This window comes from Nymphaea colorata, chromosome 10, assembly GCF_008831285.2.
Source record: "Nymphaea colorata isolate Beijing-Zhang1983 chromosome 10, ASM883128v2, whole genome shotgun sequence".
NCBI lineage: Eukaryota > Viridiplantae > Streptophyta > Magnoliopsida > Nymphaeales > Nymphaeaceae > Nymphaea > Nymphaea colorata.
Genome location: NC_045147.1, coordinates 21,969,002 through 21,984,132, shown reverse-complemented (window position 1 = coordinate 21,984,132; position 15,131 = coordinate 21,969,002). Strand labels below are relative to the sequence as shown.

General features: G+C 40.5%; 2 protein-coding genes across 5 annotated transcripts; both read right to left on the bottom strand.

Annotated features, from left to right (window-relative positions):
• Positions 1 to 319: 319 nt before the first annotated feature.
• Positions 320 to 2,074, bottom strand: LOC116262787 (uncharacterized). The gene is made up of 2 exons (XM_031642281.2): positions 1,708 to 2,074; positions 320 to 725 (listed from the first exon to the last, which is right to left on the bottom strand). The coding sequence occupies exons 1-2, from the start codon at positions 1,978 to 1,980 to the stop codon at positions 456 to 458; spliced, it is 543 nt and encodes a 180-aa protein (XP_031498141.1). The 5' UTR covers positions 1,981 to 2,074; the 3' UTR covers positions 320 to 455.
• Positions 2,075 to 3,728: 1,654 nt separating this feature from the next.
• On the bottom strand, positions 3,729 to 11,331 carry LOC116262465 (auxin response factor 2B-like). Of its 4 annotated transcripts, none has more exons than XM_031641874.2 (14): positions 10,894 to 11,331; positions 10,042 to 10,154; positions 9,673 to 9,888; positions 9,493 to 9,549; positions 9,248 to 9,400; positions 8,681 to 8,765; positions 7,821 to 7,911; positions 7,589 to 7,750; positions 6,722 to 6,841; positions 6,567 to 6,642; positions 6,192 to 6,363; positions 5,119 to 5,915; positions 4,807 to 4,997; positions 3,729 to 4,302 (listed from the first exon to the last, which is right to left on the bottom strand). In XM_031641874.2, exons 1-14 carry the CDS (start codon positions 10,988 to 10,990, stop codon positions 4,149 to 4,151), a joined length of 2,484 nt encoding a protein of 827 aa, XP_031497734.1. In that variant the 5' UTR covers positions 10,991 to 11,331; the 3' UTR covers positions 3,729 to 4,148. The 4 variants fall into 4 exon arrangements, with proteins under 4 accessions (XP_031497734.1, XP_031497735.1, XP_031497738.1 ...); XM_031641875.2 differs by having other exon boundaries at positions 10,042 to 10,148; positions 10,894 to 11,330; XM_031641878.2 differs by having other exon boundaries at positions 10,042 to 10,177; positions 10,894 to 11,329.
• Positions 11,332 to 15,131: the final 3,800 nt, after the last annotated feature.

Sequence of the window (15,131 nt, the reverse complement as noted above, 5' to 3'; positions counted from 1 at the left end):
CTGGTGTTGTTCCAAAATTTAATTCTCTCTCTGTTGTACATTTTTCATCAGGCCTAGTATCATAGCATAAGTCTTTAGGTGGCAGGACGATTAATCCCACCCTCCCAATGAGGGTCAAAGCCCTTTTACTCTCTTTTCTCTTGCCCTCAGGGTCTAGAGATGCCTAAGCACACTAAGCAGTATGATCTTCACATACTTCAATTTGCATGTCTACCCACCTCCCTTTTATGGTATAGGAGTATTGCTCCTTGCGAATTGAATTGGAGATGTGCTACAATGAATGTCCCAACTTGCGCAGACCAATTTTGAAGGATTTGGATAAAATAAAGATCAGGAAATAGACTTTTCACAGCACAGGACGTCGATAACTAAGCGTTAACACAAAATTTGGAATCTGTGACACATGATGTTACCAAGCATCCCCGACCATTTTGATTCTTCATCTGCCACAACGTCTATTGACGCCTTACCAGCTCTATCCTTTCGCCGATGAGATTGATAGCTGCGTTCGCAGAGGAGAAGGCCCCGTGGAAGCTTTCTCTGAAAGAGATGCGCTCGAGGTCGCTCACCATCTTAAGCAAAATCTCCCCTAGGTCGGTTTGCTTCTCCATGAGGGAATCGTGGTATGAACGAGCAGCACATCTGCTTATTTCTACGTTTGCAGCCTCGGGGCAGTACTCGTCGTCAAGCCATTTGTGCAGAGTTACTCTAAGCCATTCGGATTCCTTCACATTGCACTTGAAAAGATTAATCAGCCATGTTTGAGGTATAAAGCTAGCAGCAAGATAAGGATGAGAAGTTGCGTATACGAATGGGAAAAAAACACATAATGTGTTTTATAAAACAATTCTGTTAAGACAGGAAGCTAATAATAAACGCTTCTCTTGGACTAGATCTGAGCATTCATAAACTTTAGACTAAGGTGGAAATTCTGATGTAATTTCACATATACTATTCCAAATCAATATTAATTTTTTTTTTTTGGCCCCCACACAGAATTTCAGTCGATTATGGCTTTAAAAAGCAAGACCTGACTACAAAAACCATCTATCTTGAACCTATTCGTTTCTTCATGTATCAATAAAACTGACCACGAGTAGAGATTTATATATGAGAATAAATACAAAGGTTTGTGAAAAGCAGAGGTGTCCTGCTCGAGTTTATCCTCGATCATCTCAAGCAAAAATTCAGAGTTTAAAATGCACTTTATCAGGGGGGATCAAACAAGCATGTTGATTGGTGACATCATCCAACACCATCTTTCAGCTTCAAAAGAACAGCTACCAATATTTATTGGCATGAAATTGGGACGCAATCCGCTAGAAATATAAACCCCATATACCCGTCTTTGGAAAGGTTGCCCTCTAGCGGAACTGCCCAACTATAGGTAGTTTTTAACGTCTCCTGACAATGAAAAAGACACAAGTTCAACGCGTAAAGCATCAAATAATTCATCCAGAAGCAGACATCATTCCCCCCATTCAAAGAACTAGGAATTAGCCATCTGCCCAGAATTTGAAGGTTCTAAACGGCAACCAGAACAAAGAAATAATAGCACCAACTTTACCGGCGGCGCAGACTAAGCTACTCGGGAGATTTCTCTCAGCGTGGAACGCTCGGATAATCAAATGGGCAACGAAAAGCAGGAAACCAACTGGAACAAGAATTCTAGTTGCTTAGAAGGGATTAAGATCATGGGAGGCCCACCTCTAATGCCTTGGAGGGCACCAACCATTCTGGAGGGACTTTTAACTCTTCGACGAAATAATCATCCTCTTGCCCTACACCGTCATAGCCGCCGGCTTGAAGGCAAAGTGGGAGAGAGGGAGAGGCCTTTTTCCTTAGTTGGTGGTGCGATGGAGGCGTCCCCACAAGCCCAAGTCCCAGAGCGGGTGCGGCAGAGGACAGTGGCGCTCTTGATTTACTACCTACATGAGATAGAATGCAAGAATTGGGCAGCAGAAGGGAGTAACCTGCCATGAATTTGCGAGAGTCCTCCCTCTGATACTGGTGCGGGTGACTATGTTCGGGCCTGCAGAAAGAGAACAAGTGGTGCCCACTTCATCCTTGCCCATTGCATCTGAGCCGTCTGCCCGGCTCTCCTGCTGACGGATTGTGTCCGTTCTGATCAACTAGATCGGATCGGAGGCACCTTAGTCGGATCAGGTCCTTTAATGCTACTACGGATCTCGACTGTTCTTCTAAATGGGGAGGTAAAGCAGGTCGGATTCAAGTCAGACATCAAACTGATCTGAATGCGACTAGCAGCAACTGGGTAACCAAAGATGCGACTTTTGGTACATATGAACCAGAAATTTTCAAATGCTAAAGCGTGTATACCTCAGATTTTGGCTTAACTTTTTAAAAAGTTTTAAATCCATCGCCATTTTTGAAAAGATTCCTATATCAACTTTAGAATTTGCAAAAATGATGATCAGGCCTTCCAAGAAATTTAGGCCCTCACTGAAATTTATAGAGAATATAAGCCACTAATAAACGGCTTGTATCCTGAAATATATTGGAACCAAATTCACCAAACATGGTGGAAGGCAAGAGAAACCTAAATCTCAAAATCAAATCTTGTTGGTTTCCATCCTTTGAAGACAAGACCCGTGATCAATTTTGCAGATGCATATGGCAGCCCACTGGCAAATCCATCTCACCAACTCTCAGATCTCTCTCTTGGGTGAGCGGGAATATTTTATCCTCCCCTCCCATACTGCATTTCATCTTGTACAATAGTTTCTTTCTTTCTTTCTTTATATATATATATATACATATATATACATATATATACATATATATATATATATAAAGGGCACAAACTTTAAAAATTTATCTTAAAAATTTTAGTTTAGTATATATAAAAATTTGAAATTTTTTAGCCTCACCCCTGATAGGAACACCCATCTTACACCAATGGTGACCAGCCAGCTACAACCTACAAGCCACTGAGCAGAGCTAGTCGCATTACAACCATAAGGACCACTTCACACTTGCAAACCTATCACAATTGACTTGAGTTCCCAGAAGTAAAACGCTTCATTACGTCGTTGCTGCTCCTCTTAAATGATCACAACACAGAAGAGGAACCTTCAACATTTAATAACAAAGTAAATTGGTCTTTAAAGATTTTGGGCTTGCACAGAACTTTGGTTGATCTGACATAGAGCAACATTTACTAACAAAGTAAATTGGTCTTTAAAGATTTTGGGCTTGTACAGAACTTTGGTTGATCTGACATAGAGCACTTTATGAAAGCTTACTTCTTAGTCCTCTAAATGGAAAACATTATTAATATGACAGAAAAAGGTAAGCTCTTAAAAGCCTGAAACCTGTAACCTTTTGATTCATCACCAAGAAAAGGAAGAAAAAGAAAACAGGCTATGTGGATTCAATTCGTCTGTTCGTACTCTGCCAGTGACAGTCATTGAACCGAGTCTTCAACCCAGTGAGACTTGAATGAAGTCCAAAGACTCGTGATTGCTGTGACCCTGCAACCACATGGGCCCTGTACATTATGTCAGTACGGAACCCTAACCAGAAAAACTTTGGTCCACAAAACCGCACAAATGATCCTCCAGAAGGCAAAATTGACCCTGAAACTGGAAAATTGTAAATAAGGAGGGCTAAAAATTATGATTACCATGTCGAACAAGGATAACCTTTTTAACACTCAACTACTCTTTCGAAAAGATGGGAGAAGAACAACTACCAAGTTATCAAGATAGAAAAGAAACATGAATTCTACTAGATTATTCACATATAAAAGCATATGGATATTATTCACATACATCATATACAAACAGAAAAATGAAAATGGGAAAAACATATATTCATGCTTATGCATACCATATACTTTAACTATATAGCAGCGTTGTTAGAAATTTACAGGACATCTCCCCACTTATAAGGGAGTGACAGCCCACTGATGCAAAACTGGGTTCTGGACTAGGCGAATCCTGCCACCTCTCTCCATCAATAAAAAAAGTATGCAGCTCATTTCCAACGAAGCCGACAAAAAAAAACTGTTTTATCTCCAAAATTTATCCACCTGATAGACATAATTTTCCAGCCTTGTAACACCAGCTTCAGCGCACGTAAGTGAATGGTGTAGCACGCTAGTGGCTTCGTAATCATCATTGAAGCTAGCAGCTCTTGGCATCAGAGCTAGAATGTGCCACCGTGGAAACCAGTTCACCGACTACATCGCCAGACTTTGAACTGTGAGCTCTTGGTTTCATGTTCTGCACTTCCTCACGGGTGTGGATGGATATTTTCCGAACTATGGCACAGAACTCCCTGGTATGCATGATGTACTTTGCATTAGAAACAGAAAAGTAGAAAACCAAAGGTGATGCCTTCAAATGATTCACAAGAAAAAGTTACTCCCACATGACAACTGCAAAAGTTCAAAAGAACTGTAAAAGGTTTAACAAAAACAATAAGTAGGAAAACTAGTCGCGGTTGAAAAGAACTCAAAGCTGAATTATATTTGATCAGTTAGGACCATTAGCATGAGAAACCTCTAGACCAGGAAGGCAAAGACGACAGTGACAGAACTTAGAGACAGATTGGTAAAGTAATCTTAATGTGGAAGAACTGGGTCAAGCAACAAGGTTCCCAGATCATTTGTTTGCCGTCTACAAAGTTAAACTTAACGGAGACTTGCAAACATCAATGTGATTTTTAAACCATTCCTTTTGCACACTGATCTGAAAGAGAAAAAACGCATTACTAATGGATCGAAGTCAAATTTTTTTGCTTCTTCCCTAAATCTGCAGAAAGCAAGAAAAAAGCACTTACAGCCAAGGATCATCACCAACCAGCATCATGTCCCCTTCATTATCAGTATACACCACCTGCCACCCCTTGCTTGGATCAGCCAGATCTCCATTGAATTCAAACATACGGTCAAGTTCCAAGATGAGCTCTTTATAACCATCAAACTTTGTCAGATCCACCGATCTTCCAAGAGCACTTCCCTGCTTGTGAACCTATGAAAACAGAAAATTAAGACTAATCATTCCAAATTATGATAGCAGGGACTGAACAGAAATCCAGATAGAAAATAAATTTACAGGAAAGCTTTGATGTGAAATTTTGATGGGTGTTTACCTTAGTACAACTTCTAGTTAAAGTGCGAGAAGTTCTGCCGGTCGTCTCTTTTGAAGTCTTACGGCTGCAGGCCTTCTGTTCACAAACAGTACCCGAAGTGTCCATTGACTTTGTTGTCTTTGACCTTTCTGAAGCCAGATCAGGTTCTAAGTGCATTGCTGCTGGAGAAAGTACTCTGGATTGCTTGATAACATCAGAGGCTTGACAACAATGAGAAGCCAATTCTGGGCCTGCTATATTCTCAAAACTATCTTGAGAGCCTACTAACATTTGACCAAAAAGCTTGAGTGCACTGGACTCGACAGGCCGTCCTGCTGAATCGTCCTTGGTGATGCTCAAGTTCAACCGATCAAGGCCCTTATAACTCCATTCAGTAGCAGGTACAGCACATTGATAGCGTGAACATGAGAACAAAGGAAGGTGCCATTCCCCCCCATCGCCAATTGCATTGAAGCCTCTCTTAACAGGTACAGGCTTTCTCAAACTAGAATCACTTCTGCCGTTGGGTGACTCCAACTGAGGTTTTGAAACAGCAACTTCCTGAGTACTTGAAAATGGATGAATAGCTTCGCCAGAAAAGTTTGCCATGTTATTAGATTCATGTCCCAAGGGAACCCAGTTATCTAACCTAATTTTCGTATGGCTCTTGTCAACTATCACATTGTGCTTTTTTGCTCTTGGAGACCAGGGAACAAACTTTCTTGACTTATCATGCCCATTATTGTCCATGACGCATCGATTCAAGGTCATCATTTCTTGACCTTGCAAGGCTTTTTGATATTCATCAGCCTGAGGCACTGCCACAGCATACATCACAGGAGGCAGGTTCCATTCAGAATATTCACAACTTATTAGTAGTATAAACATATATACAAAAGTAAAATTCATCCAAATCTCGTTAATATAAGCACACCATTCATCTAGATTCTTGGAAACTGAACAGATTTCTTGAACATGCCTTAGAAGTTTAGATATACGTCAGACCACATAAAGAGATTGCCAAAAAAATATGATCTTGTGAAATGACTACTCAATTACAAAGATGTAATCAGACTGAGGATAGGTTCACCCACCATCATTACCAAGGGCAGAAAGATCAGGAGCTGAAGATGTTACACTCAAGCGAGGTCTCTTGGTTCGTGGCACTGGTATGGGATTCACTGTAGTAGGGGCAACAGAAAGCTCAATCTTCCAAGGTGAAACTCTGTCAGGGTGTGCAACCACAGATGCTTCATCCCAATGCACCTGTGTTGAAGATGAAAAGATTTATGCAGTGATAGCTGATAGCTCATGATGGACTTTTCAAAAACTAAAACCTAGTTATGGGGCAGAAAACAGTAGGCTTTTTGAGGTACAAGTGAAACTGAGGTTACAAGGATAGAAAAACATGGAGGTTCACCATATATATACATACACATGCACAACCATCAGAAAGAGAGGGATAGAACCTTGAGACATCGCCATTTTGAACCAGGCCACCTGCTCGGATCAACATCACTTATCCCAATTACAGTTCCTGTAAATCTGGTCCATGGAATATGTCTAATTAGAGAGGACAATATATAGAAAATGATCAACCACCAAGCTGTGTTTCATTTTGAACCTTTGCTCTGAAGCCTCCTCACCCTCGAACCTCATTCTGAACCTCATCCCAATTGAGTAGGTGTTTCTCATCGACTCTGAATACTTTCCATACGGTATTATAAATTCAGACGGGCTGGTCCTGTCAGACAGAAGATTTTTTGGTCCATGTCACCAATTGAAAAAACAAAGAAAACATTTGCTATGCCCATGCTTATAGCATTTTTATTATGCCTATATTTTCAACTGACAAGCAGATTCATTGAGAAGAAGTATTTGGTTTCTCAATAACAAGAGAATCCAACATACATGTGCTTCACATTTTCCAAGAGAAACAGAATCCTCTATTTTTCGTTCTAACCTCTAGTTTACTTTGTGTTCAGTGAGCAAGACTGAAATAAATATAAAATTTAATACAGTTGAATAAATATGCTTAAGACCATGAATCAAGAACAGTACATCAATATCCAGGTCGCGACAAGCATAATAATTAATATGTTGAAGAGCAAGCATAACAAGTACATGTGTGTGTGTCACCTGTATCTTTTGCACGTACAACCAGACAGTAACAGTACTCAGAACTTTTTCAACAATTGAAACAAATATATGTATGAATATAAGCATATTATTAAGAGAAAATATAAAGAAAAATTAAAGCTAAAGCTCATTATATGCTTATATTAAACGACATTGGGAAATTTTAACTTTTATTTTCCAGGAACTCAATGCATAAAAAGCACAAAAAGGTACATTGTTTGATTCCATCATAGCCGCACAACCACTTGCTGGTTTAACAAGATTGATTGAAGCTTTCAGAAACCAAACAACTACTATCTTCTCTTAATGACCTACATGAGGACCTGAGTTTTGCAAGTCTCAAATCACTTACCTAGGCTTGTATAGGACACTGAAGATTGTGCCAGCAGAAATTGCATGAGATGCTGTTGCCAATACACCCAGGTGCATGCTCTGACTTGAAATGACAGAGGAAGAAGTGCCTTGTTGACGCATGGCACGACGTACACCAACTCGAAGGTCACCATTTTCACCTCTGTAAAAGGTCTGTTTAGCAATATATGGGTGACAGAAATTGACATATTATGCAAAGTTGATAAGCTAACCTAATGAAAATAAATGCATCGCCCGCTACGAGCCTCTTGGCACTCACAAATGCACTCCAACCACTGGTAAGCAGGTGTCTTCTTGGCTGTCCTGTAACTTGCAGACAATATTATGAAACATAGAAGGCATCTAAACTTTATGCTAACATGTTGCACACTGGGAGCATGGTTACTAAAAAGTGTGCAACTTAAGTGCAATCATCATCTGCAGTAATCAAAACCCCACAGTGACTAGGCCAGATAACCTCAACCACTAATTCCAAATTGCCCTCATCCAGGTGAAGGCTTCAATTATACCAGACAACAACATCCATGTCACATATGACTTCAAAAGTACCAATAACTAATAACCCATACAACGAGTACGTTGAGGGTCAAAATAGATCTTTCATCAAGACAAAATACAACATAAATTAGTAACTCATTGTGCTACTGAGGTATGTCATAACAGCTGAATATGAAATCAAGACATTGTTCACGAGGTCACAGATAAGGACAAGATTAGAAGCTAATACACCTATGGATGTTGGAACTGGTGAACCAAGAACAACTAGTAAACAAGGCATAGGCATATAAGCAAGCACAAGAAAAGCTCCCCAACCTTCATTTATCAACATGGAAATGAACATGTACAGAGATGCATACACAAACAAGCACCTATATAGTATATACATGCAAATTTTCCATAGTCTTAGCTGAGGCAGCCAACTGCAAACAAATTTTACTTTTAGGTTCACCATTCCACAAGGTCACAAAAAGATTCCTGAGACATGAGGTCTAGAAAAGCCATTCCATATAAAATTTTCAAGCAAGCTGACTAAGGTCTAGAAAATCGTAAGAAAAATCCAATAGCAGTTTACCTCTGAAGATATGCCGGAAATGCCAGCTGGTGCCATGCAAGTCCTTTGCAACAAGCTCCTGTGTCGGCGGTTGTTGCGACATGTCCTGCAAAAAAATGGAGTCTTGAATATTAGAGTTATGATATATATTAGTCAAGGTAACACTTAGAATGCAAATATTGTGTGCTTGTGTAATTTCAACAAAATAAAGATCTAGCACGGTAAGAGACAAAAAATCTACTGCCCGTGGCAATAATTTAATTTCCAATAGTTCTATCACTTCATCTCTAGAATTTTTGGAAAGAACCTAGTTGATGTTGGTACCATAGGTCACAGACATCATTCCTAGCAATAACCCCTTCAAGTTTTAATTGGCCACATACATGGAGTGTATTTTTCCTTCACCCTCTCCCCTCTTGATGCTGGAGTAAAATTTACTTGTCTATTTTTTTTCTTGACAGGCACACAAAATATGAGAGTAACTATCATACTTCAAAGAAAGGATCCTACCAATGAAGGAAGACATTTAAATTGTCTATTATTTCTTGACAGGCACACAATATATGAGAGTAAAGGAAAGGATCCTACCAATGGAGGAAGACATTCATCAGCGTGTCGCCTCAAGACCGAGAATCCACCATGGGTGCTTGTGTCTGAGGCAGTCAACGTCTTGCAAAAACTATATACACGGGGCCTAACAGGTTGTCCTTTTGTGCTCTCTTCTTTTACGAGTCCATCTTTCTGTAAAGGTGTAAAACAATCACGAACTGTACCCATGTGGGAAAATTACATAAAATAATGGCATACGACTTGTGCTTAATAGTAGTTCCTACCTCTGGCTCAGGGATCAATGTCAGATGCGAGTATACCTCATCTGTGTCTGCTTCAGCCTGCGAGGAACATCTTCTTATTACTGGCTACTAATCGATGACGGGTAGATGCATTACAGTTGATCAGCAAGGCGTATAACATGGCACTTATATTTAAACCAGATTCAAGAACGTATTACATACAAGTGTGATACATGAAGCGTTCATACATATCTGAGCATGCACATGCAAAAGATTCCCCCATTTTTCCGAACACTCCATGCACACTGCAACAGACGGACAGACAGAGAGAGAGAGAGATACCAATAGCTTAATATCCACCACCCTGCAGAGGATCTGAGAAGGTAGATCATATTTAGGCAACTGAGTCTCTGCCCCTTGGTTTGTAGAAGCCTCCAACTAACACAAACAGAAAGAAAGAAGTAAAATGGGGGCTATCAATGACATTAAAATGGAACTGGACAAGCATAACATAGGAGACGAATGCAAGTATTCAGCTAAAAAAAGAAGAACTAGCATAACCAAATGCACGGATGAGAAGGGTAGGCGGACCTGCTCCATGTGTCCTTGAGGAAAGTAATAAGCCAGGTCCCCGACCTTCGGCATGGAAACGAGGGGACCAGCACAGGCATGCCACAGCTCACTATAAAGAAAATCATCTGCATCTAAAGCTCGTACCTGTTACTACCTTTTAATCATTTGAAGGAAGAAGATAGAGTAGCATCAAAATCATCGCGTCACGGCATCATCGTTTTCAGTAAATAGAGGAAAATAATTCGCAAGTTCACATTTCCACGGACCACCGACCACAGTTTGCGCAAGCAAATAGCTAGGAGCATGGATTCGCGACACAAAACAAATTATGCAGAAAAACCATTTTCTCGTGGCCGTCCCACATCAAAATTCAAGCAACCAAGGGCATGGAAGCCTCTGTGTGTGTGTGTGTGTGTGTGTGTATATATATATATACAGGAGAGAGAGAGAGACAAGCCATTCCATGAGAGCAGAGTTTTTTTTTAACCCAAAAAGTATGTCTTGGTGGCAGCCCGTTTCCAATGTGTTAAAAAAAAGAGGCAAAAAAACAGAAGCACATATAAGAATTCTTTCCAGCAACCGAAGCCAAAAGGAGGAAGACATGCTATTCCTGGAAAATCCAGCATAATCCAAAAAATAAATGTCCATCATTAGAACCGGGAAAAAAAGAGAAAGCCAGATGAAGAAAGATTAGTATAGGAAATGAAAACCAAAAAACCTGTCCAAGAACTAAAAGCCATCATCAAGCAGCATTGCATGATGACAATCTCTCCTAAACCAACAAGCAGAAACCCATCTGAACATCATAACTGAAACCCACCAAGAAAAAAAGGTACCCAGGCGACGAAAGAGCACTATCACTCCACTCACCTAACGAATGAGAACTTCTGTCCGTGCTCTCTTCACGACGACCACCACCACCACTTCCACATCCCCTGTTTGCCTCCTGACCACCCCATCCCATCATCCTCTCTCTCTCTCGACTCAACACACCACCAGTCACCAGCAACCATAGAACAATACCCAGCTACGGAATTCAAACGGGAAGACGAACAGAAGGCCGGAAAAGAGAACAGCACCATTCCGTTGCCATCACCAATATCGCCATCATCCGGCAGAATTTATATCAACAAGCATATCTCTCTCCCTCTCTCCTCCTACCCCAATGTGGTGTAACGCCCCTTCAATCACCACCTTCCCACCCCAGATATTTGACACATTTCCCAGTCCCCGAACTTAGAGAGAGAAAAGAAAGAGCCCTCTCTCTCTCTAGACTGTCTTTCTCCCTCTACAAGGCTCTGCACCACCACCGTACCGTAGCGCTCTGCTTTATGCACAGGTACTTTAATCCTTCCGCGCCGAGTCGGTTTGGATTTAACCATGGTTAAGAAGACGACCCCTCCCCCTCGCTCGTTTCTCGATCAGACAAACACAGGGGCTCCTCTGTTCCCCTACCTTCACACACCACCCTCCTTTTTTTTTTCCCTTTTAAGTTTGGAGACTCTCGTTTGATAATCCGAACTCTAAAAATTGTCAACTTATAGTGCATGAGATATTCGAGATGTATTTTTTCTCAGACTTATCAATTTTTGATGAAAATGTTTTTGTTTTTCTTACTATGTTTTTCTTTGTAAGCACATGTTACCCGCAGTAGCCTACACACACACAAAAAAAAGACTTAAAATTGAGTAATTGACAAGATCAGTCGCTAGTTGAATGTTTTATAAGTGCAAACACAAGAAGGGTTTTATTACTTTATATGGGCAGGCGAGGCGAATGATAAAGTCTCTCAACTCAAGTGCTGTTCTTGGGGACTCTTAGAAAACAGACACCAAGTCCACACTCTACAGCAACAAATGAACAATCTTTACTGACAGTTATATATTTGCAAATGGCAATTGAAATCTTTCCACTGCATGTCACTGTTTCCATCCTAAGCGACTCGAAACTCTTTTAAAAGAATTAGCTAAGGCCTAAATAAACACTTATATGGGGTTTCCATTTGGTTTTGCTACAGTCAAATTATGCCAAGAATGATCTAATGACTTGCGCTTGATTGAAAACCTATAGTAAGATAAGATTCTTGAGACCTTACCTTAGGTACCTCAAATAAGGAAATCTATGAATCAATATATGGAATTCATCTCTGTTAAGGTGTTTATCGTATTTGGTCAGATAATATTTATTAAAGTCTAATATTTGACTTCTGAACTGTCTATACAAACCATTATCTTTTCATGAAAGGAGAAAGTTTAAGAAGAAAGTCCTGACTTTTCATCCAAAATTGAGTGTAAGTACACCCAAACGAAAGTACATTTAGATGTGCACCTTAGTAGAAAAATCTAGGCTTGTAACCATGCTCTTAAGCTTGACTAGGGTTGAAAATAACTATTCAGGTCCATCAGCATAACTTATAGGATCGTGCCAATCTTCCCTATAAAAGAAAAAAAAAATATGAGCCTTTTGTCGATATGTAATTTAAAGAGCAGGTACAACATATTCATGCAAAGAAACTTTTCATATAGGGGATAACTTTTGCTTCTAAGTGGGAAAAAATATATATAGCATAGGTCGATCTTTTGCCAATATTAGCCAAAGGGTTGTCACATGCTAAATTTGAAAATGCTATTCGAAGTACTCACATATAATACAAAGAACCAAAACATATATCAATCAAATTTAGTTTCTACCTCGCTAGAATGTTTGCTGAAATCAAGTCAGGCTAAGTTGATAGAATGTCAAACACAAACCCTAATCCATTGACGGCCTTAGGTGCAAGGAAGACCTCATTTTCACAAATTTCGCCTCGAAGGCGCGTCTGTGCTTGGGTCAGTTTTCTCCTTGCCCATGAAAGCAATGTTGAGTTTTTTTTTTTTTGATTTGCAGTGTAAGAAGTTAGAAAAGGTCTTCAAAATCTGGAAATTTAATGAGAATGTTTGAAGAATGCCTTTGAAAAAGACCAAAGTTGTTCTCTCTCGCGTAGCTTCTGTTGAAACATGAAATGAAACGAGAAGAGAAAGGCGGATGATGGTACGGGGACATGTTTCATCTTCCACCAACATTAGGTCGCAATGAATTCAATAAAATACTGCCAACTTGGGTCGGAATGTTGGTTGAAAACGTCAGGCTTGCCTGTTGCTTCTCTAGAAGAAAACAGAAAAGCTGGTCGCTGCTTATAATTAATTGGAGAAGCCAACAGAGAAATTTTAAAACCACGGCTTCTCGATTTGAAACTGTTACTGTTTCGTGTTCAATTCTTCGATGTCTCTGTCTCATGGTGAGATTCCACTTCCATAAATAAAAATTAATGATCTTATACAGGTACATACATATATAAAATATATTCTAATTAGTATTGGATCTTGAGGATCTTCGACTTTTATACCTATCTCACTATTTGTTGTTAATATTGGATCTTGTTTGTAACACCCCTTCATCAGAAAGTTTAGACCTATGTTTGACACACTGAAAATCTTCGAGGGGGCGTTTGACAGCCTTGGATATGATATCCAATGTGATTTTAAGATCATAGGAATCTAAGATCCATAGGTTTAAAATCATAAACTGAACCTTCTTTTTTCATGCTGGTAAAATGAATGTTCATATAGTGGGTTCAACATAAAAGGAATATTAGATCGGCCTTCGATCTCAGATCCGAGACTATCAAAACACACATTGAGGTTTATAAGAGGGTAGGTAAAATGATCAGTTCTTATGTCTCAACTTTTTTTTTTAAGAAGAACTGGAGATGCTACAGTGAGAAATGCTACCTTGGTATGAGAATGGGTCAGGTTGTTATAATTTTGTGTCAAGTATCAACTAGTCTCCCTTAGTTTAATTAATAATATAAAATGTATAAGTCTATGCTAATAAAATAACATGCTTAAGTTCAATCACAAAAAAAAAGAGTTGGTCAATGCAATCGGTATTTTGGATCACGTGCAGGAACCATTGGGTCGACCTCAGATCCAGGTCTCGGCTCATTACCTCGCCTTGAGGCGTTCATGCATTGAACAAGTGTTGATGCGCATGCCTCACGCCTTGAGGCGTATGCGGCGAGTAACGTTCCGTGATCATATTCATACCGGTGGGAAGCGGTTACAAAAAGCTCGGTTGGTGCTGTCAGAATATACGGCCCCCCAAACAAAAGGGGCGGCTCCACCTCCCACCACGTTTTCCCCTCAGCTTCTCTTGAAATTACTGCAGAACCTCCAGAAGTTGGTCAATGGGCGAGAATGTACTCGATTTTCCCATAAGCCGAAAATGCCCCTATGGGTGTAGCGTGTCCCGGTGGACTTGGATTGTCCCTCACGGGATCCAAGCAGTCCGGGTTCACAAATCCCTATCAACATGTGAATTTGGAGTCGGAGCAAAGTACATGGGGGACCGGATCCATATTACGGGAAGAAAGAAAGAACGGCTCTACTTACTTGGTCCGGTTCACTTATTGAAAGTTGCGATCTGGATCGAAATCTCGTCATTTAAGCGCATCTGGAGGCCCGTGAAGAATCTGAGATCGATTTCCAGATTTGGTCGACAAGACGAATATGTGATCGGGGGAATGCAAACAAAAACACCAGAGGACGGGACAATTTTAAATAACGGCGATAAAAAAAAAAAAACACACAACTATTTGAAACGACTTCGAAACAACCCCGTTTCTAACTAATGGCGTTATTAAATGCCACAATCATTTTGTTTTTCCCGTGCAGCCGCACATTTATCGTTAAAATGAAGGCGAACCAGTTCCCTCGATCGGGGAACCGGTTCATGGGCACGTCCCCCGTGTCGGCGTCGATGCGACAGCCATCTCAACCGTGGGTGCTTGGGGATGAGCGGGATGGGTGGAGCTGAGCTAGAGTTATATGGGCAAGGCACTCACCCATCTCTCGCTCTTGAGCTGGACGAGACCCCTCTCTTCAAACAAACCTAGGCTGTCCCATCGCCCTACGGTGGGTCCCGCCTGCAATTACATCAGGGCCGCGGGGTTTCACCAGATTGACAGCCTAGATGATGTCGCATCAAGAGGTACATGAGCACAGCGCGCACGTACTCATTTCCCTCCTTTTTTATACAATAAATAAAAGGTGGGGTGGGGAAGCATGAGT